Source organism: Meles meles, chromosome 8 (genome assembly GCF_922984935.1).
Source record: "Meles meles chromosome 8, mMelMel3.1 paternal haplotype, whole genome shotgun sequence".
Taxonomy (NCBI): domain Eukaryota; kingdom Metazoa; phylum Chordata; class Mammalia; order Carnivora; family Mustelidae; genus Meles; species Meles meles.
Window position 1 is genome coordinate 46852009 of NC_060073.1, and position 23444 is coordinate 46875452.

General features: G+C 48.0%; 1 protein-coding gene across 4 annotated transcripts in view; it reads right to left on the reverse strand.

Moving 5' to 3' along the window:
- The window catches only part of INSC (INSC spindle orientation adaptor protein), a 126738-nt gene that overhangs the window by 11815 nt on the left and 91479 nt on the right, over positions 1 to 23444 (reverse strand). For all 4 annotated transcript variants that reach the window (XM_046014273.1, XM_046014276.1, XM_046014274.1 and 1 more), the window contains 3 exons: positions 12822 to 12993; positions 8719 to 8897; positions 1236 to 1302 (listed from right to left, as the gene is read on the reverse strand). In XM_046014273.1, the coding sequence (XP_045870229.1) occupies positions 1236 to 1302; positions 8719 to 8897; positions 12822 to 12993 (418 nt within the window). The remainder of the gene's footprint in view (positions 1 to 1235; positions 1303 to 8718; positions 8898 to 12821; positions 12994 to 23444) is intronic.

The following is a 23444-nucleotide window of genomic DNA, read 5'->3' on the forward strand; positions in this document are numbered from 1 at the left end:
TGGGCTCTCCTGCCAGGACAAAGCCAAGGATTTCTTCACCTCTGTGTGCGTTTGTTCAGCACAATGCCGGGCATGGAGTAGGTCTCTAACTGCTGACTGAACAAGCTCATCAATAGCCCTTTGTAAGCCATCAAACCCTCTACAGAGGCCAGATGTTCTGATCTCAAATCCATAGGCCTCTGGAGACTCGCCGTCGCCGCTGACCACTTGAACTTAAGGCTCTGAGTGCGGAAGGAACGGGCCACGAATGACACCCCTCAGTCTCTCAGCCTCAGCTGGCTCAGTAAAGTTTTTCATTATTAGCTCAATCACATAAAATTAACTCAAAATGATGTCTTTCAATTAGTGATAGGGCAATGGGGGATGGGGAATGTGTGTGTTTGTTAAAACAGCAGGACGACCTGGGAGAAGGGGGTTTAACAAGAGCAGAAGCAGCTGGCCCCGGGCTCTCAGCTCACTCGTCCTCATTAGCGTCTCGGATTTCCAACCGGCTGCTAATTGCTCCCTTATTTCCCAGTCACAGGAAGCCCTTGCTACCCCAGCTGCAGGGCAGCAGACCTGTCCTGTCCTCCCACAGAGGCAGAGACAGAGCAGGGCCGCTCCCCGGCCAGAGAAACCTGGCGCACCTCACCTGGACTCTGCGGACACCCTGGGTGCAAGTGGGACCAGGCATCCAGGGGGATGACCATGTTCTCGGGGGAGGGGTCCGGGGGTCAGGCCTGCCCCGACCTGCTCCCCCACACTCACCCTCCTCAGGAGCTCCGGTTTTCTGAGGGAGGCCAATATGATAGGAACGATCGAAAGTTCAAACATATCCTCTGGCAGGGAGAGATTTTTCCTTTTTTGGATCATAATGAAATATGTGTCTACTCTTCACCACCCTAGTTAAAATAGCACCTGCCAACCCCTCAGCTTGGGTGTACTTTACCCCCGCCCTGCTTTATTTCCAGCATGCCACTGGCGTCATCTGACGGGCTCTGTCTTCTCGGTCACTGCCTGTGTCCCACGAGGACTGAAGTCCGTTTAAAGCAAACAAGCACTCACATATTGGCCCGGCTCTACACATACGCATACACACAAACACACACACGCTCACGTAAGTGTGGAGACACACACCCCCGATTCTCATACCACAGGCCTTCACATACACAGGCCTTCACGCAAACACAAAGGCACATGGTCCTACATGAGAGCCATGTAATCCATGCAAGGTACACAGCGCTGAAAAGACATACCGTTCTCCTGAATTATGTCGGAGGCACACTGCTCGAGGACAGACATGTTTGCCAAGATGGTCACAATCTGGAAAAGAGAATTGGGGATCTGAGAAAACGGGCACCCCGGAGCCAGATGGTGCTCTCTACAGACAGGGGAGCCTGGAGCTATGAAGCTTTCCTTTAGCCTCTGGGTCTTTCCATCCATATGGCCCATCCTCCCATGGTATGGTCTTCCATCCTCATGGGCTCCAGCCTCCCACATGTATTTCCCCAGTGACTGGTTCCCACTCAGCAGCATGTGGAGCTGGGGTGGCCCCCAGGGTCCCCAAGACTCCACTGGAGAGAGCAGTGTGGCTTGAGTGAAGATGGGGGCCCATCGCGTTTCTACTGGGTATACCTAGCCCCAGACCCTGAAATGCAGACAGAACTGGCTGACCCCTTGCTAGCCCCTCCCCTGGCTTGGGTTTCACTCATCCTAGCTTCTTCCCTGATAGTGAACCCCACCTACTTCCAACCTGAAATTAAGGGGTATCAAGGTCAAGTTATAGAACATGAGTAAGATCAAAGGGCAGCATTACACAAGTGTCATGTATTGTATGGAATCTGGTGAGAAAGTTCTTGTTTAGCTGACTTTACGAGTCTGCAGTCTACGATCCTTGCCTGTTGGTCATCCCTGAAGGTCTCTGTCTGTAGTGAAGATATGATGAAGCCAGGTGGATAACGAGCCTGGTTACAACCATGTGGGCTGGGTAGCCAATAGCCCACTCCACCCCGACCCCTTGGCATAGTCAAGATTGCAGAGAGAACTCACTGCCCAAAACTGGATTAAGGAATAGGCCATCAAGGGACCGCTTATAGACCCCCAAACTGTAAGGTGCCAAAAGACCACTGGAAAATGTTGGAAACTTAGCACCTATTAACTCAGATACCACCCAAGACACTGCTCCTGACATAAACGGCAAAATGAAACCCACCCACTGCCACAGAAGCAGAGAGCATTCTCGAGTGGTAATTTAAATAAATGATAAAACAAAATAGAAAACACTTCTCACTGGTGTAGTCCTATCTCTCTCAAAAGGGTTCTTCAAAGCTTGTGACACATTATAACTGGAGGCCATGTCCCCACCTCTGAGGCAGCAGCTGACAGTCTACGGAGGACAGTCCTAGAACTGGATAATGCAGAGTAATGTAATGTTTGCCAAGAAAGAGTATTATCTAGATTTTAATTGGTTCAATACTGGCATATTATTCTGCATAAAAATGCATATAACAAATCTCTTCTTTTGCACAGAAAAGAAAAAGTTTGCCATATTAATAGAGTATCTACCCCCATCTCCACTAAACATGTTGAAAAAGGATACATGTGCTTAGGCTGCTGTGTGTTAGCCCTGAGGCTCCGCCCTGGTCAGACCTGGCTAAGCATGCTGGGATGGGCTGCCAGGGGAGGAACGAGAGAACACCCCCAAATGCTCTATCACACAGACAACTCTAACCCTCCCCCCAGATGTTCTATGAAGCCTTCATCCCGAGAAGCTCTTTTTCCTCCTCTTCTAAGACAGTGAGTGTGTATGGGCTGAGGGGAAGGAGTTAAAGGAAAAATATGGGTCAAAGATACAGTCAAAACATGGAAGTTTCCCCAAGAGGCTTAAAGTGCACAGTCTTACGAGGAAGGAAACAAGAGGCCAAGTCTGGGTCAGACTGTGGTTCAATGAGCTTCTGTGGGCCGTTAACAGTAGCAGGGAGCACAACATCTCTTCCCACCACCCAGACCCACCATGCGCTGTCACCCGCCAGCCATGCCAAATAAAGACACTTCCTGGACACACAGATCCAAATGGGAAGTTCAGAAGCAAGGAAGCAAGGAAGGAAGGACAAAATAAAAAAGGAAAAGGAAACCTTTGTCTGCAGCACCAGGTTCATTACGCGGCAATTACTAGCTGTGTCACGGGCCCAGGTAGGTCTTTGTGCCAGACTAATTTAGATCCTGTTAATGAAAATTACTTCCTCTTTGCAAAGCCTGTACCCCATGTGGTTTTCTGAGGTTCAGATGAAGTATTCAATTAAGCACAATTTGAATAAATGCCAATTATGCCCTGCTTTGAGTCCCCCTTCTGAAACATTCTTGCATGTGCCCTGTGAAGTAGTGGGGAAAGGGAATCAATACTTCTTGAAGTCAAGGGCAGGAACAGGATTTTAGAGACAACTGGTTTACCTTGTTGGAGACATGATAGCCATGCTGTCAGGGGACAGTGCAAGAGCTGGGCAGACAGTTTTCCCCTGGCCCAGGCTGATTCAATCCTGTCTGATGATTTTCAATTAAGTTCTAATCCTCCTGAGTGAAAGGGCACTATTCTCTCCACAGTTAATCGGTGAATACAGGGGATATCAGTCTTGAGAGACGCCCCAGGTGAGAGGCAGTGCAGCGTAGTGGCTAAACACAGGCATCAGCCTAGTTCCAAATCCCGGCTCTATCATTTCTTTTCCATAGGATCTCAGCCATGGTATTTAACCTTTCCTTGGTTGATGAAGGTGTATTAGTTTTCTATTGCTGCTATAACAAATTACCACAGTCTCAGGCTTAAAAACGACACAATTTTCCCTTGTAGTTCCGAAGGTGAGAAGCCTTCCACGGGTCTCGAGGAGCTAACACCCAGGTATCAGCAGTGATGCATTCCTTTGGGAGGCTCTAGGGCAGAATCCACGTCCTTGCCCTTCCTGGTTTCTAGAGGCTGCTCGCATTACTTGGCCCTCAGCTCTCTGACCTCTGCTTCCTCACTTGGAGCTCACTTTTTGACCCTGACCCTCCTGCCTCATTCTACGAGAACCCTTGTGGTAATGTTAGACCCGCATCGATAATCCAGGGTAATATTCCTTTACCAAGATCCTTAATTTTATCATACTCGCAAAATCCCTTTGACCACTTGACGTAGCACACAGGCTTGGGGGATTAGGATGTGGACCTCTTTGAAGGGGAGTCATTATTTGGTCTACAACCGGATAAATGTATAACATGATTCATAAGACAGTTACAAGTTTTCAGTGAGCTAATGTTTTGTCAAACACTCAGAACTTCTGTTAAACAAAATGAGCATAACTTTCTTCTGGGAAAAAGAGCCTGAGAGTACCCAGAGCTTCAACAATTATGTCAAGGAGTCCTAACCAATGCAGCACCCCCTGTTTCCAAATGTGCTGTTAATGGGAAATCATTCCTGAAGGGAGGCGAGATCCCAGAACAGAAGGAGCCCTTCCCAGTGGAGAACGTCCCCCCGCCCAAAAAAAACTCTGTGCTCATTACCTCTGTGGCATTTTTCCTTTGGCCTCCCAAAGACTGCCTACCTTAGAAAAACTGAGGGGAATAGCAAATTGGCCCAGCCAATTAGCAGGGGACCTCGCATGTCACTGACTCAAGAAGAAATGCCCCATGTGGTAGGAAGGAACTTGGTAAAGCCTTTTGATGTCAGCACACACACAGAGAAAAAGGTTTACTCCATGCTAGCCCAGGGTAGGTGCCCCTGGAACACTTGTCTGCAATTGATCCCAAGGCATGAACCAGGCTTGTCTTACATTCTCAGCAACGCCTTCCTGTGATCACACTCTGACTCTCTCTCTGTCCCTTTCATTTTCTATATAGTAAACTAACATTTTTTACATTGTAAACATTTTTTACATATCCTGTAAAAATGAAGTGAGGATGATCCCGAATAGAAGGAGCAGGTGCTCTCATATGAGAGAATTCACAACACAGAAAATCTGAGATGCATTTAATGAAAAGTTATGATTGCTTTTATGTTGTGAAGTAATTAGGACAAAAAGGCCAACATTTCATATGACTGTAATTAGAATTACTCTTTAATTGCTAGATGGAATATTTAGATTTCTACCATCACTGTGTTAACTCTCTAAAAGCTAGAGCAACAGTGTCAACAGCAGCCTGCAAAATCTCTTTCAGCCTCTAGGGGGAGCCCAGTGCTTCTCTCTGTCCTGCCTTCATCCCTCCTTACCATTTTCTCTATCCACCCCCAGTCATGGGGCGCCTGGGTGGCTCAGTCGTTAAGCGTCTGCCTTCGGCTTGGGTCATGGTCCCGGGGTGTTGGGATTGAGCCCCGCAGCAGGCTCCCTGCTCAGTGGGGAGCCTGCCTCTCCTCTCCTACTCCCCCTGCTTCTGTTCCCTCTCTCACTGTGTCTCTTCCTGTCAAATAAATAAATAAAATCTTTAAAATAAAAAACAAAACAGTCAAGACAAGGACACTGGACACTGGTCTGAAGAATGGAGAGCTCTGAGAGAGGAAGGATGTGGTCTCTTCGAACGCACTTTCTTCCCCAAAGCCAGGGAGGCGAGTTGGTGCAGGGGAAGGAGTAGCCCCTGCTTCTCTCTCCTGGGCCTCTCACTCCATCTGCTGGGCGTGGTCAGGGGCCAGGGAGCTGGGAACTGGGCAGGCCTGGACACCAGGAGCACCTGCCTAGCCCTGAGAAAAGCACAGCTCCCACTCTCGGGAACTTGGATCTTCCAGACCCAGCCTGCCCTCCTCACTACCAGAGAGACCAGACAAGAGGGCTGGGATTTGGATCCAGGAGAGAGAACCACAAAGGCCATACCACTGCCTTGGATGTAGGTCCCAGGCTGTTGGTGGACTAAGCCAGAGGACAGTGCCCGGGGATTGCGTCGAGGTTGGGGTGTGCTCCTCATAGGATCAGAGAACGGGTAAATGCCAGATTACGGGCTCTGTGTTTAGTGTTCCCCTGTAAGAGGGACTCCTGGGGCAGGTCAGGACTGGGTATTGTGATGCTGGTTTACAGTCTTTATCAAGAACCCCTGAAACCCCACTCCCCGATCCACACACAACAACTTGCATTTACCTACACAGACTGGAGAAATACATGCATTGCCTGACTCCACACTACATGCACTACCCCCACAATGCCTCCATGTTCGGCCTCATCCTCCTTTCCCAAAGCTGACATTCCATCTCAGACCCATCCCAGGCCCAGGTTCTATCACGGACCCCAGCCCCATTCATCACTGAGTATCTGCTTTGCTTCTAACTACTTTATGAGCCTTCTGCCATCTAATCATCATAATGACAGGAAGGGGTAAGAAAGAGATTATCCCCATTACACAAATGAGGAAACCTATGGCTCAGAGAAGTTAAGTGATTTGTCTAAGGTCACACAGCTAGCAAGTGGCAGAGCCAGGATTTGAAGTTGGGTCTGTCTGAACCCAAAGCCTGTACCATTATTACTGTGTTGCATGTGTCACATAGGTATATAGAAGTGTTATATAGTAGAGAGGGCCTTTACAATGCGAGTCGATTATAATCCCTACTAACTGGCATTTCTGATAATGAATTCCCGATGATGGTATTCACAGTGAGTTTTCAGAAATGCCACAGAATCTGAACATTCTAAAATACAAACCAGTGCAATGTGTGTTTTCATGGGAAGTGGAAACCAGTACCTTCCACCTCTATGAAAGCAATTATTTCTGAAAGGTCGCAGAAAGTCATGCTCAGGGAAAGCTTCTGTGGTGGCCTAGACCTAGGTTGCCACTGCCTTGGGGGAGAGCAGAGATGGAGCAGCCCCAGGTCGTGGCTGTGGCTGGATTCCCTGGGCAGCTTGGCCCCTAGAACATACTTCCCGGGAATGAAAACAGACCATGCAGCTGTCTGGTGAGGCAGGGGGTTCTGGATACATGACCATGTCCAGGTCCCCCACATTAGCGGCGGGGGGGTGGTGGGGCGGGGGTGAAGAGTGCACATCCAAGGTAGCCCTCAGCCCTGTCCATACCCCAATGCTGGGTACAAGATGACACGGCAATCAAGGCTTTTGTCAGGCACATGAAGGGAATTCAGCTTGCTGGGGTGACAGGGGTTCTCACGGAAATGGCCATGCGGAGGTGGACAAAATAGAAATCCAAGACCCAGGGGCTCTGCACAGTCCTGGCGTCACTGGCAGACGCATTACCGGAAGCCTCGCGGCATTTAATTTCCTAAGTGTTTCAGGGGGCGGTGAGCACTTCAGAGCCTAATTCATCTTCGTTGTCTTCATTACAGAGAGCTCTCGGATCACTTTAATCCTCCCCCTGCCACAGGAAAGAGCCATTTGTTTCTTTAATGGGTGCGCTTTCACTAGCTAAGTGGTTGCTCTGAGTCACCAAGTAGGTGGGCAGGAGGTGAAGCTGTCCTGAGGATGGGGGGGGGGGCGTGCCAGGCCCAGACTTGGGGGGAAGGGGGTGAAGGAAGGGGGTGATGTGTGGGGGGAGGCAGAGACAGTGTGGCAGGAAGACTCCCAGATTCAGAAGGAACTACCACCTGCATAGAGTCTGACCACCTTCTCTCCTGGCCCTGAACCCCCTTGTTCCGAGGAATCCATGAGGTTTCAGGAGGGGGCCGGTCGCTCCTCATGATACAAAAGGGACCTCAGCCCCTAGAGCCGCAGGACGTCTGAGCTGGAAGAGACCATGCCCATTTTACAGATAAGGAAATTCTAGTCTGGAGGTTCCCCATTCAGGGCTGTGTGCCACACATGTGTATTCACGTGTTTAGTTCATTCTTATTTCGACTTGGTGAACTATGTCGTTTTCAACCCCACGGGCAGATGAGGAAAGTGAGGCTCAGAGTGAATCGTCCCCAAGGTCTGTGAATAGAATAGCAGAGAAGCTTTTGGCCTGCAGGGAAAAGCTTTTGGCCTCCAGAGAGCTGGAACCATCAGGGAAGGCTTTCTAGAAGTTTCTGGGGCAGGAGTCCAACAGGAAGCTGTGGCAGCTTTGACAAGGCGTTGGGGCTGGGAGAAACAGAGACTGGAGCTAAGAGGCAGATAGGGGTGAGTGGGTTGGAGGCTGGGGGGACCATCGGCTCAGGCACCTGGTGGAATTTACGGGGGCCTAACACCCACCTGATCCACCACCCCCACCTGCTGGTAGGGAACTAGGATTCTGAGTATGGTGGGGTGAGACAGGATAGAATTCTATCACCTCAGACCTCAGGGCTCCGAAAATCCCCTTAGTCAATGTTTTAAAAACACTTTAGCAGTAAACCCTTTTCCCCCCAAACAAAACTTTATGTGGAGTTCAAATGTACAAAATCTCTGAGAGACGGGTTGAGGCCCTGAATCAAAGCTCTGCTCCAACCCCTGCTTTTCCAGAGGCAGAGAAGGGAAGAAACTCTCTGCAGGGAACCATGTCAGACTGGGACACAGAATTCTAGAGGAAGCCCAGGGACCTTCCCATGGCGTCTCTGCCTCCTGGGCTACGCCGGCATGGGTGGGCATGGAGGAGGGCCTCATAGTGGTCAGAAGGGAAAAGTGAGGTAGGGAGTGGGCTCCCGAAGATGCTCTAAGGGCAACGAGGCATGTCTAGAGCATTTTCCTTGACCTAGAATGTGACTAACAGGATGGGCTCTGTGCTTCACGCCCACGTTGTCTCCCCCAGAACCTTTGCCCTGGCCTCTCGACCTCTGTCTTCACAGCTATGGGCTCTTGGCCTGCTCCCCTCTGGGCTGCTCACCTGATCCCGAGTGTAAGGTGTATCCACTCGCTGCTTGTCGCTGCAAGCCTCCAGGAGGACACGGATGGCATTCAGCTGCAGAAGCATCTCGCAGGCCATCGTGTCAAAAAAGGTGATGTTGGCAAGGGCCGCAGAAGCCAGCAGGAACACTTCCCCAGAGGAGGCCTCTTGGCACAGTTCTGGATGGTGAAGAGGAAGATATCAGCCTCCCTGCTAGGGCCCCTGAATCCGTTATCTCATTCAGGTCCCGCAATAGCTCTGGGAGAAAGTCTGCGCAGAATACCCATTTTAGAGATAGGAAAGCAGCTGCCAGAGAGGGAAATTTATCTGTCTACATAAGTGGCAGAGCTGGGATTCAAATCCTGGTGTACGCCTTCTATTTACTCCTGTGTCCATTCACTCCTTAACCGGGAGAACACAGCGCGTCGAGCCCTGCTGGTGTCTTGAGATGGCATGGTGAATAACACAGATCAGGGCTTTGCCCCTGTTAAGTTTACATTCCTAGTAGTAGGTGAGAGAAAATTAACTTTTAAAAAAATGAACAGATTATTGCAAATTCTAATGCACAAAAGAAAAAGAACAAGAGCTAAGAGATTAACTAAAGGCCCAGTAGGGTACATAAGGAAGGTTCCCTAGGAAGGTGACAGCAGAGACTTTAAGGAGAAAATGAGGCAATCATGAGAGTACTTGGGGAAGAACACGTTCTAGGCCCAAGGAACAGCAGCACGTACAAAGGCCCTGAAGCAGGAAAGAGCTCCCAGTCCGTCTGTGTCTCCAGCAATGTACTTGGGACTGCTCCTGAATTTGCCTTAAGAAAGAAGCTGAAGTTAAAACATAAGGGCTCTGCCTTTCCAGCTGCCATCAGCAGTTTCAGGATTTCCTCTGGTCCCAAGAAAAGGGTCACATGGCTGTGGAAAATTCCTACACCAAGCCTTAGGATGTCAGGCTCTTTCTTTTTGATCTGAGTGGCCATGACCCAAACCTAATCAGAGCTCCCCACTTTAATCTGCAAGTGATGAATCTGATGGGTCTTTGCAGAGGAGGGAACATCCCCCACACCCTGTAATTCTCCACCATTTAACACATTTCCCTGTGGGCTCCACTTGACCCCGAATGGCCTCCTGCCCCAGGAGAAGGTGTGCCGGCCACCCACTCCAGTGGACTGAATCCTGACCCTCAGCTCCAACTCGAGCACCGTTCAAGGTGCTGCTGCATCCAGGAACTCTCCTACTGATCACACCTCTATGAAATCACAGGGAGAGAAACCACACTTCAGGAAAATGTGCTTCCAGTTTCTGACATTGAAGCTGGCACCTCTTGTCCCTTTGAGGGAAGACAGTTACTGGTCCCTACTTAAACAGGGACAGAAAGTAATATTCACTGGGCCACCTGCTGTGTGCCTTGCCTTGCACCATTAAATTCTGAGCACCCTTAACACGGCAAAGACTCGCCTCCATTTGCAGGTGTCCAAGCCAAGGCTCAGAGAAGCCCGTGGCAGCAGCGATGTTCCCATTTGTTGAGTGTTTACTCAGTGCAGGCACTGCTCTATACCATTGATCTCCTGAAGCCACTCCACGTTCACCAGGATCCAACTTTCTATCCCAGTTTTATAGCGGGGGAACTGAGGATTTAAATATGAAGCAATTTTCCCAAAATTGAGGAATTGAGGATTATGGGGTCATTGTTACCATCTAGACTCAAAGGCAGGTTGGCCCCATCTCAGTCCCCATTCTTTCTGCGTCCCAGGCTGCCTCTTGTTGCTAGGCTTCTTTGACTTTGCCCCAATGGTTCTCCTCCAGATTTAGCTTTCAGTCCTACCAGGGAGGCAATTTCTGCCCTTGGGCAGTGCTGTGGCTCTCAGCCCAGGTGGGACCAACTAAGCAACTTGGCACCTTGATCTAATCCTCCAGGGTAAAGCAGCGGGTTTGCCCAGGAATTCAGAACTCTATGATTGCTGTTTTCCAATGACTGCCCTCTCCTCTAATTTGGAGGAACCCCTAGGGACAAGCCAACATTTTCCAGGCCACCTCCCTTTACCCAAAGTTTGAAGTGAGACCACATGAGTCACTGGCCCACTTTGCTGTAAAGATTTCTCCTAGATCCAAACACCCACACTAATTCTCATGCAGTCACGGTTACCGCCAACACAGCAATTATTAACACAACCACCTAAGTGCCTTTTAATTTGGGTGCACATTTATTTAAACTACAGTCTGAGTCACCTGGGATGCGTTAGGAAGATTAAATTGAGGATTCCAATGACTCATTTATAAATGTTTCCAGGGAATAGCAAGAAATTGGAGGGCTATTTCCCACCAAAGAACAGAGCCTTGGCGTCCTGCCCAGAAAATTCATCCCATCTGCTGACTCTCAGAGTAGACTCTACAATGCATCTTCATCAGGGGGAAATAAATAGAGACGCTCCTCTTCTTCAGGGAGAAATCCAGCCCAGGCCAAGAAGTAGGGATGGAGATAACAGCAATAGTTGGAAAGCTTATTTAGACTATATAGTTTTGGGGATGTTTAGTTGTTTCTTGCTATCACTTATACATTGGGAGATTTTCAATAAAATTTAGGATTTTCATCTTGTCTTTAAAAATTGGCCTTTCCTACATGGCAACTGATCAACGGGGAGTTTAACAGTGACCACCACCCACCCTTCATCAATGCACGTGCTTTTCAGTTTCAGGCAGCATTCAAATATTCTTATTTTCTTCTTCCATCTGGTCCCCTTCAACCATTTATGTTTCCTGCCTGGCTCTGGTGGAGGACTGAGGATGAGACTCCAGGCATAAGTGAATCCTCACAATGTTATGTTCCCTTAAGAAGGTTCCTCAACCTCTCTAGACCTAGGTTTCTTCTCCTATTGAGTGAGCATTGAACTTTCTGCTCTCTTGAGTTCTCTCCAGCCAAGACTTTCAAGAGGTGGCTTCTAGGTTTTCTCAACTTTGACGAAATGTAGATCCTGGCAAACTGAGGTATCCCAGCCTGGCCTGTGGGTGCCACTGCTCCTGTGCCTAGAATCAGCCATAAAGTCAGGGTAACAGATGACTCTTCAAAGTCCTTGCAGATCTGAAAGTTCTAGAGCTAGAAGGACTCGAGAGAAAGGGCTCCGACCTCATGTTTTCTATATCAGGAAAGTTGTGGAGGGCCTGCCCAGGACTGCTGGTCAACAGCTCTTTGTTGAATGGATGAATGAAAAGACAAAAGTCCACACTCGAATGTTCTGACTCCTAACCCAGTTTCTGTGCTGCCCCTATATTCGTGCTACTCCAAATCTTCCCAGGCCTGGTTTGATGATCCCAAGAATGAATACTGGATTTTCTGATGAGACTAATTTTCATTCAGTTTCAACCACACACGGACATGGAGACAGTGACAGGGATAGGGATAGAAGTAGAAACATACACCCTTGCCGGCACTTATAAACGAAGGATGTGGTTTGCAAAACAAGTTTCCTGAGGATTTTATCCAGAGAAGTGCCAGCTTCAGCAGTTTTGGAAAGGGAAGCTGGAGGAAGAGAGTCTTCTAGATCTCAGACTACGATTCTCCAGCCAGAAGTACACAAGTCTGAATGGGGGAATCCAGAAGAGTCGAAGCCTTCAAGGCCCTGCGCTGTGGGCCCAGTGGTGGGCTTGCAGGTGGCAGGCTGGCATGTACCAGTGCCTTCCGAGAAGCTACATGCCCCGTCATTGTTGCCACATTCATTGGCTATAATAGTCTGAGACTTCAGGAACAAAGCCCGTCAGAGTCTTTCTGGTCAAGGATCTGAAACTCAAAATTCAAGGTCCTCTGCATCTCCACGGGGCTTATCCTGGTCTCCGTTCTGAGAGGTCCATTAATCCCAATGTGACCTTAACTCAAGGAGCTTCTCAGAAGGCTGCATACATTTTAACAGGAGATTTGACAAGAAAGTTCTTTCCAAACTCTGCTGCATGAACAGTGGGATTTCAGCTAGTGTGACATCAGTGCAAGCTACATGGGGTGCAGTGAGTGTGGGTGTGTGATGGACGGGGGGCAGGAAGGCCTCCGTGGCCCCCGCTGAAGACAACTGTGACAAGTCCCACTCACGCAGCAGTCCCCTCCCGCCCAGGGTGACTCACTGACAAGAGCTGTCACGATTTCTTCCATGCTCTCCAGGAAGCTGCTGAGGTGCTGAGTAAAGGGCAGGTGTGGGGACGTGACCTGGGCGACCACAGCCGCAGCCTCAGCCCGCGTGGCCTCTGAGTGGCTGTCGTCGGTCAGGATGTCGGCCAAGCACAGAACGCCGTCCACCTGCAGGGGGAGAGAGGGCACGGCCCTGTACATCCCAGGAGAGCACCACTGTTCACGACAGTGAGGAGATAGACACAAGCCCCCCACAGGTTCCAACCAGCCCAGGACTCTGTGCGGAGCCAGGAACAACCTGGTGGCAAGGCCCCCAGAAGGACCCCAAGTCTGGCATCTGAAGTCCTACCCTTGGCTCCAGCAGAGACCAGTGACCTCCCAGGGGCTTCGTAGAAAGCAGGCACCAAGCCAAGCGCCCAGGGGCTAGCCCCTGACCATGCACCACAGCAAAATACAGTAAAAAGAACAGTCACTTAGAACTCCCACACCCCGAGCTCCAACCCTGGCCCCCTCTTACTTGCACCGTATGACTTGGCCATAGTCACAGCCTCTCCGAGACTCTGTATCCTCATCCACCAACAGGGTGTTGGGGGTTAAGGTGATGAAGTAGGCGATGAGAATCCAGACAGGACACTTGACAAGTGTTGGCTCCCTCCTCCCTTCCTTGGGTTAGCTCTAGGCTGAGCTCAACCTTCTTCCCTCCCTATCCCGTCCTCCACTATCCTCGCCCGCTAGAAAGACGGCTGCTCCTCTAGAGGCTTGCTTCCTCTGCCTAACCAGAGAAGAATGAACCAGGGCGTAGTGGGATGGGAATGCCAGATAAAGGCTTCAGCTTCCCAGTTCTGCCTCCATCAGACTTACTTACTCATGGCACAATAATAGCTTCTACTTATCAAGGGCTCATCCCTCCAAGCGCAGTATGCATACCATTTCCTCCTTGTCAGAAGCCTCGGAGGCCAGCATGATTAGTCTCCCCGTTTTACAGATGAAGAAACTGAGACACAAAAAGGTTCACTGACTTGCCACAGATCACAAACTTTAAAGCAAGTTAGTTTGGAATTTGAACCCGAATTGTCTAGCTTCAAAGCCCATGGTTTCTATCAGGACATCATACTGCCACCTGAGAAGTCACAGCTGAGCTCAGATCTCCACTTCATCAAGCGTCAGTAGATGAGGCTTTCTGGAGAAAGGCAGGGGAGTGGCAGTGGGTAGTAACATATCAGAGTTAGCTCAGCAGGGTGCCTGCTGCCCCTGAGATGCCCCAGGACACCAGCCTGCCTGAGGACCCTGTCATCAAGCACCCAGAAGTCCTCCCCCTGTTAGGAGTGGAGGGCAGGGATGAGGCCAGGAAGAACCAGGGAGAGGTGAAGTGAGGAGACCCCCCCCCATGCCAATGCTCCCCATGCCTGCTGCAGGCCCGGGGCTCCTGTCCCTACACCCTCACTTCCTGACACTCAGCTCAAGCAGCTCTCCAGAGGTCAGTGTTTCTCTTGACTAATTACCACCATTGACTTCTGGGCCTCCCTGAAATGGCTCTTGGGAGCTGTAAGGCCCATTAGCTGTAAAAGCCTTTGGCAATCTCAGACTCAGAAAGAGACGAACGTGGGAACAGGAGCTGGGGGAGCTGTCCACAATAAAACTCACCTGGAAGTGCCTAATAAAAAAAGAACAAATAGCAGCCAGGCGGCCGCTGGCAGGACTGGACTCATGCCAGACATCTGACTAGGGGGCCTTCAGAGAGGGGTCTCACTGGGGCCCAGGTAAGCAAAGGGGGCTGCTCTGGGCCTTGAAACAGGAAGCAGCCCTACTGTCAGCTTGCCAACATAAGAAACCTCTTAGACCTGCCTAGCCTTTATCCCTTTCCCTCTTCCACCACCATCCACGGCAACAGCTAAAGGTCTCAGTTATCTGGTCTCCTCAGTCTGATCTTGGATGCAAGTGGAATTGCATTCCCAAACCCATCTGAGAATGCTGGTCAGACCCAAACAAGACCCAAACCTAGTCCCCAACACATGCTTGGAGATGGGCCACTCTAAACACACTAGAGAGGCCAGAGGCTAATGGTCTCCAAGGGCTTGGGCCACCAATGGCTGGACACCAGGCCTACTTCCCAACCCAAAATGCTCCTCAGCAAACCCGCCGAGTGTGATTACCCCAAAGCAGAGGTAAGCCAGGGCAGGGTATCCCCTGCAGTGAAGCAGGAGGCTCATCCACAAATAACCATTTTACAGTGTGGTTTCCCATGAGGACACCCTCTGGGGAGGCCCCTGGAAGCCACCCTGACTTAATGCTCACACCCGGGCTTGGGGTGGTGGCCCTCAGAGCTCTGCTAGCAACATCGCGTTCATTACACTGTTTCTCCAAGAGCGGTCTGAGGACCAGCTGCACCAAATTCACTGAGGATTTCTCCAAAGCACGTGTCTGAGCCCCACCCAGACTTACTGAGACTCTGGAGAGGCCTGGAATTTGCCTTTTAATAAGGTTTACAGATGTCTTTATGCCCCGGCAATTGGGAGCAGCACCACTGAGATGTGATTCTGTCTCCCCTGTTTGTCTGGACACTCTGCAAGCCTGGGGACGACAGCTCATTCAGGCCTCACATGTAGTAGCAGGCTTTGGGCACATGAGGAGTAAATGCAAGCGAGTGACAGTTGGCCGAAGACTTGAACACACACTTTAGATGAGTAAAGGGAGAGGAATGGCATCGCGGACAGAGGAGATATTGGGAGCAAAGGCCATCACAGGAAAGAGCAGCTCCAGAAAGAATGAGCAGCTCCTGGAGTCCACAGATTCCTGACCCCAAGAGAATGACTCTGCCTGAGCCTGATTTCTCTTCTGCCCTTAGATTTCCCAGAGAAGAGTGTCTGTGGTGAACACCTATCTGTGTATGTGTATATGCCTAATATCCAGAAATTCTAATATTAGGAATAAAATAACAGCAGAAAGCCCCCAGTACACAGTTCATGATCTCATACCTCTGTTGTTCCTTGGTGGATGGGCCACTACCCTGAATTTTGTGCTTATTATTCCTTGTTATCTTTAGAGATTTGTTGCATGTATATAGCTTTACAAAGTTTTGAACTTGACATAAATGGTATCATACTGTATGTAGCAGTTTTCTTTTTCTCCAGTCAGCATTGTTTGGGAAACTCCTTTCTGTTGGTGTCTGTGCCTAAGGTCCACTTATTTTCACTGCTGGGTGGTATTTCATTGTATAAAATGATTGTGATTCATTTATGTATTCTCCTATGGATGGTCATTTGAGTCATTTCTCAGTTTTTGCTATAATATATAATAATATTCTGTATATGCTGTATAATATACAGTAAATATTCTTCTAAGCGTCTTCTGGTGCTTAGATGCCAGATTCTCTGGGGTCTCCATCGAGGAGTGGAATTACTAACTCACAGGGTCTGCACATCTCTAATTTTACTAGTGTTGTCAAGTTGTTCTGCAGAACAGCTGTAGCAATCTATATTCCCATCAGTAATGTATAAACTCACTTAACTCCATATTCTTGCCAACATTTGGTACTGTCAGATTCTAAATTTTTGCCAGTTTGGTGGATATGCAGAATTTTTATTTTAATATGCATGTCTTCACTTTCTACAATGAAGCTCAGAGCCTTTTCATGTTTCCATTTTACTTTGATTAGGTTTGGTTTTTGATTTTGGTTTTTGCCATTTGGACTTTTTCTATGAATTGCCTCTTCATGTGTTTTGCCCATTTTTCTCTTTGGGAGATTGTCACATCGAGCCAATTTCCTGGGCCTTTGGCTCTGATGGTATGACGTGCCACTCTGTCTGCTGTTAGCAAGATGCCACCGGCCCAAGTTGATCTCTGTGTGCATCACCCTCTCAGCTGCTCCAGCCCAGCCAGCTCATCACAGTGAGAGGCCTGGAGGGACTATACCACAGGGCTCTAGGCTTCCCAGTGCCTCAACCCATTCCTGTAGCATCAGAACATGCACAGGCTCTGGAGTCACACCTACCTGGGTCTGCATCCTGCTTCTGCATCTTACTAGCTGCACAATCTTTGTACTTACTTTGAGGCTTTATCTCTAAGTGGGGGTAAAAATACCCACCACAGAGGATACTAGAAGTTAACAAAGATAATGCATGTAAAATATCTGCCACATGGTGGTGCCATCATCCCATTTCTTCCACACCTGATGATTGTAGCCATCTCTAGATCTGAGGCCCTGAGTCCTACTCACCTTTCTGTAGGGTCCCCCAGGACTGAGACCCCACTGGGAACCTCAGCCCTTTGGGTTGGGGCCCACAGGTTTTCCTACTTGTTTGAGCACCAACTCATGCAGCCCAGAACTAGAACTTTTAAAAGAGGAGTGACTCCTATTTCAATTCCGGACCATCACCAATAAGATGAATAACTACAATCCCTCAGAGGAGAATAAAGAGAAAAGTAGGATAGTCCCTGCATCTCTTCATAGCTCATCAAACATTAATTGTGCACCTACCTTGTGATGGGCCCTGAACTAGGCACTGATACAAAGATGAATCAGGACGAAACAAGAGATGAAGAAACAAAGACAGACAGATGCACAGAGAAATAAAAGACGAAAGAGAGAGAAAAATCACATGTTTAAAAAGGATTTGGGGACTTGTCTGGCAGCCTCCCAGTCCCTCTCTGACTTGGCCTCTCTCCACCTCGGTGCTCTCTCCTGCCTGGGACTCCATGATACCCCATTTGGAGGGCTCATCTCTTCCCTGGCTAACTACCACTATTGTTTGTTCCTTTAGTCTGCCCTCCTTTGCATGCACCTAAGGTAGCTTACCCCAGGTTCCCCCATTAGCCCCCTTTGTACCATCTCAGTCAAGAGCACCCAAGCCAAGTGGCCTCAGTGATTCACTCTGACCCCCAAACCCAGCTCTCCAGCCCTGAACTTCTTTCCTGGGATCCAAATCTACATTACCAACCTCAATCATTTTATGTTTAACTCCCAAATTAATTTGCCTGGATTCCATAGGCACCTCAAACCCAGTTCACCTGGGTTGCTTGAGTGGTCATCTTCTCAGTCCCTCCCCCAACTCCCTTCTCAGATCCAGGTAAGACGTCACCTCTTCTGTGAACACATGCCTGCCTCCCCCAGACTGTCTCTGTCCTTCCAACTGCCATACAACCCTGGTCTGGTCACAACTAGCGCACTTACTGTGTCAGGCTGTCTGCATTAGTTTATATGTCCACATTGCACTAGAGGAGAGCTGCCCTGGGCAGCTCCTGTACTGAATCATCTCTGGTCCCCAGCACCTAGCTGAAGCTTGACACATGGCGATTAACACAGCAGGCTGAATTGTGGGGAGACTGAGCGCTGAGAAGGCAAAGAGTTCATTAAGGCCATGAAGCACATTAGTGCCAGGGATGGAATTCCCATCCTGGTCTCCTCACCTTTTGCCCTGTGCCCCTCTGGGCAGCCTTTGGGAAAGGCAGTGAAGGGAGAAGCAAGTGAAAGGGTTAGGTCAATGGGGGCTGCTTAGCTTAGTTCCTACACTGGCCCCAGGAGTGGCCCAGCCTGAGGCCAGCTTCCTCAAACACTGGTCCCATTTCTGGAAAGTCTCCATCCTCACACCACCACTTCCCATCCCTGGACATAAACTTAATGATGCCAGGAGAACAATCTAATCAAAGCACTTTCACATCTCTAAAGAAATTGCTGCTGGAAGCACTTATACGTAATTAGCTTTTACATGGAATGGGATGGGCATGGGCCCAAGGCCAAGCTTTCCTCATGGGAGGGCATGCAAGTGGTGATGAGGATGGTATGGCCTGGTCATCAACTGGGCAGCAGGGCTGATGCACCTGGAGTCTGGCCACAGAGGGAGCTGGTGGAACCCAAAATACACAGTAAACATTACATCAGATTTATGAGCAAACTTCTCCTCCTACTAATTATTGGAAAAGCATCACTGGTGGCATTAAGGCAGATATCTAAAGGATACTGGCTAGTACATAAAGACCCACCATATACACTAGTGCTGGGTTGCTATCTTCCAGTTCCATTCTGCATGTTTAGTTCTTGGGAAAGGCAGAGGTGTTGGTTGCTGGGTTGTAACAGTTAAACAGAATCACACGAATGTGGTGGCAACTCAGCCATGGGGGAGGAAGAACATCTAAAGACCCCCGGATTTCCTCTTTCATCTGTCTGTCCACTCAGACACTTGAAGTCTGCAGGCGGGGGGGGGGGGGGGAGACAAGTGGGGACCACAAAGCAGTGGGAATTATGCTCATGGGACCAGGCAGGACAGATCTGCTTGCCCAGGAATATAGCCAGAGGGAAAAGTCAATCAGAGAGAGAGAAGCAAATGTCATGCCCAAGGAAACAAAGACAAGTGTGGGCCAAGGGACAGGGAGATGCATTGGGTGGAATAAATGAATCCATCCATCAGAAGCAAGATCTGAATGCGGGATATAAACCAGATCAGGGCAAGTTCCAACACAGAACCTGTGAACAATGTAAGGGGTTAAAGGCTCACTTTATAAAAGGGGATATTTGTTTTAAGGAGCGCTGGTGGAGCTGACAGCTCTGTAGAAAGCTACAGAAAGTAAAACAGGCCTCCGGGAGGGTCATATTATCCTCCTTCCAAACTAACATGTCCCAGACACCACTCAACCTCCTTTGCTATTTCAAGCAAGAATTTTTTATTAAAAGCTCAGTGTCGAGGGAGGAGTCAAGATGGCGGAGAAGTAGCAGGCTGAGACTACATCAGGTAACAGGAGATCAGCTCGATAGCTTATCTAAACATAGCAAACACCTACAAATCCAACGGGAGAGCGAAGAGAAGAAGAACAGCAACTCTAGAAACAGAAAATCAACCACTTTCTGAAAGGTAGGACTGGCGGAGAAGTGAATCTAAAACGACGGGAAGATAGACCGCGGGGGGAGGGGCCGGCTCCCGGCAAGCGGCGGAGGAACGGAGCACAAAATCAGGACTTTTAAAAGTCTGTTCCACTGAGGGACATTGCTCCAGGGGCTAAACCGGGGTGAAGCCCACGCGGGGCCAGCGTGGCCCCAGGCCCCGCAGGGTCACAGAAGGATCGGGGGTGTCGGAGTGTCGGAGAGCTCGCAGCTATTAGAACGGAGAAGCCGGCTGCCAAGACAGAGCCGAGGACTGAACTCTCAGCTCGGGGTTACCTTGAACTGGTCGCGGGCTGGGTGAGCTCGGAGCGCGGCTAGAGGCTGGGGATATTGGAGTGATTGGGTGCTGTCCTCTGGGGGCGCACTGAGGAGTGGGGCCCCAGGCTCTCGGCTCCTCCGGGCCGGAGACTGGGAGGCCGCCATTTTCATTCCCGTCCTCCGGAACTCTACGGAAAGCGTTCAGGGAACAGAAGCTCCCAAAAGCGAACCCGAGCCGATTACTTAGTCCGGCCGCCGGTAAGGGCGGTGCAATCCCGCCTCGGGCAAAGACACTTGAGAGTCACTACAACAGGCCCCTCCCCCAGAAGATCAACAAAATATCCAGCCAGGACGAAGTTCATCTATCAAGGAGAAAGCAGATTCAATTCCTAAGACAGCAGAGCAATTCCAGAGGAGGAGAAAGCAAAGCATGGAACTCATGGCTTTCTCCCCATGATTCTTTAGTCTTGCGGCTACTTCAATTTTTTTTTTTCTTTTTTCAATTTTTTTTTTTTTTTCTTTTTTCAATTTTTTTTTCTTTTTTCTTTTTTCTTCTTCTGCTAAATTTTTTTAAAAACTTTTACCCTTTTCTTTTTTAACGTTTTTTGACTAGTTCATCTAAATAAATATATTTTTTCTTTCTTTTTTATATTTTTTTATTTGTTTTATTTTTTAAATTTTTTTTCTTTTTTTTTTTTTTTTTTTCTTTTTTTTTTCAGAACCTGTTTTTTATCCCCTTCCCCCCCCCCCCCCAATTTGGGGTCTCTTCTGATTTGGTTACAGCGCATTTTTCTGGGGTCTTTGCCACCCTATTAGTAGTTTATTTGCTCCTTCATATCCTCTTATCTGGACAAAATGACAAGGCGGAAAAAATCACCACAAACAAAAGAACAAGAGACAGTACCGAAGGCTAGGGACCTAATCAACACAGACATTGGTACTATGTCAGATCAAGAGTTCAGAATGACGATTCTGAACATTCTAGCCGGGCTCGAAAAAGGCATGGAAGATATTAGAGAAACCCTCTCTGGAGATATTAAAGCCCTTTCTGGAGAAATTAAAGAACTAAAGTCTAACCAAGTTGAAATCAAAAAAGCTATTAATGAGGTGCAATCAAAAATGGAGGCTCTCACTGCTAGGATAAATGAGGCAGAAGAAAGAATTAGTGATATAGAAGACCAAATGACAGAGAATAAGGAAGCCGAGCAAAAGAGGGACAAACAGCTACTGGACCATGAGGGGAGAATTCGAGAGATAAGTGACACCATAAGACGGAACAACATTAGAATAATTGGGATTCCAGAAGAAGAAGAAACAGAGAGGGGAGCAGAGGGTCTATTGGAGAGAATCATTGGAGAGAATTTCCCTAATATGGCAAAGGGAACAAGCATTAAAATCCAGGAGATGCAGAGAACCCCCCTCAAAGTCAACAAGAATAGGTCCACACCCCGTCACCTAATAGTAAAATTTACAAGTCTTAGTGACAAAGAGAAAATCCTGAAAGCAGCCCGAGAAAAGAAATCAGTAACATACAATGGTAAAAATATTAGATTGGCGGCAGACTTATCCACAGAGACCTGGCAGGCCAGGAAGAGCTGGCATGATATATTCAGAGCACTCAACGAGAAAAACATGCAGCCAAGAATACTCTATCCAGCTAGGCTATCATTGAAAATAGAAGGAGAGATCAAAATCTTCCAGGACAAACAAAAACTGAAAGAATTTGCAAACACCAAACCAGGTCTCCAGGAAATATTGAAAGGGGTCCTCTAAGCAAAGAGAGAGCCTAAAAGTAGTAGATCAGAAAGGTACAGAGACAATATACAGTAACAGTCACCTTACAGGCTACTAATGGCACTAAATTCATATCTCTCAATAGTTACCCTGAATGTTAATGGGCTAAATGCCCCAATCAAAAGACACAGGGTATCAGAATGGATAAAAAAACAAAACCCATCAGTATGTTGCCTACAAGAAACTCATTTTAGACGCGAAGACACCTCCAGATTTAAAGTGAGGGGGTGGAAAACAATTTACCATGCTAATGGGCATCAGAAGAAAGCTGGGGTGGCAATCCTTATATCAGATCAATTAGATTTTAAGCCAAAGACTATAATAAGAGATGAGGAAGGACACTATATCCTACTCAAAGGGTCTGTCCAACAAGAAGATCTAACAATTTTAAATATCTATGCCCCTAACGTGGGAGCAGCCAACTATATCAACCAATTAATAACAAAATCAAAGAAACACATCAATAATAATACAATAATAGTAGGGGACTTGAACACTCCCCTCACTGAAATGGACAGATCATCCAAGCAAAAGATCAACAAGGAAATAAAGGCCTTAAATGACACACTGGACCAGATGGACATCACAGATATATTCAGAACATTTCATCCCAAAGCAACAGAATACACATTCTTCTCTAGTGCACATGGAACCTTCTCCAGAATAGATCACATCCTGGGTCACAAATCAGGTCTCAACCGGTATCAAAAGATTAGGATTATTCCCTGCATATTTTCAGACCACAATGCTCTGAAGCTAGAACTCAATCACAAGACGAAAGCTGGAAAGAACCCAAATACATGGAGACTAAACAGCATCCTTCTAAAGAATGAATGGGTCAACCAGGAAATTAAAGAAGAATTGAAAAAATTCATGGAAACAAATGATAATGAAAACACAACAGTTCAAAATCTGTGGGACACAGCAAAGGCAGTCCTGAGAGGAAAATATATAGCGGTACAAGCCTTTCTCAAGAAACAAGAAAGGTCTCAAGTACACAACCTAACCCTACGCGTAAAGGAGCTGGAGAAAGAACAAGAAAGAAACCCTAAACCCAGCAGGAGAAGAGAAATCATAAAGATCAGAGCAGAAATCAATGAAATAGAAACCAAAAAAACAATAGAAAAAATCAATGAAACTAGGAGCTGGTTCTTTGAAAGAATCAATAGGATTGATAAACCCCTGGCCAGACTCATCAAAAAGAAAAGAGAAAGGACCCAAATCAATAAAATCATGAATGAAAGAGGAGAGATCACAACTAACACCAAAGAAATACAGACAATTATAAGAACATACTATGAGCAACTCTACGCCAACAAATTGGCCAATCTGGAAGAAATGGATGCATTCCTAGAGACATATAAACTACCACAACTGAACCAGGAAGAAATAGAAAACCTGAACAGGCCCATAACCAGTAAGGAGATTGAAACAGTCATCAAAAACCTCCAAACAAACAAAAGCCCAGGGCCAGATGGCTTCCCAGGGGAATTCTACCAAACATTTAAAGAAGAACTCATTCCTATTCTCCTGAAACTGTTCCAAAAAATAGAAATGGAAGGAAAACTTCCAAACTCATTCTATGAGGCCAGCATCACCTTGATCCCAAAACCAGACAAGGATCCCACCAAAAAAGAGAACTACAGACCAATATCCTTGATGAACACAGACGCAAAAATTCTCGCCAAAATAC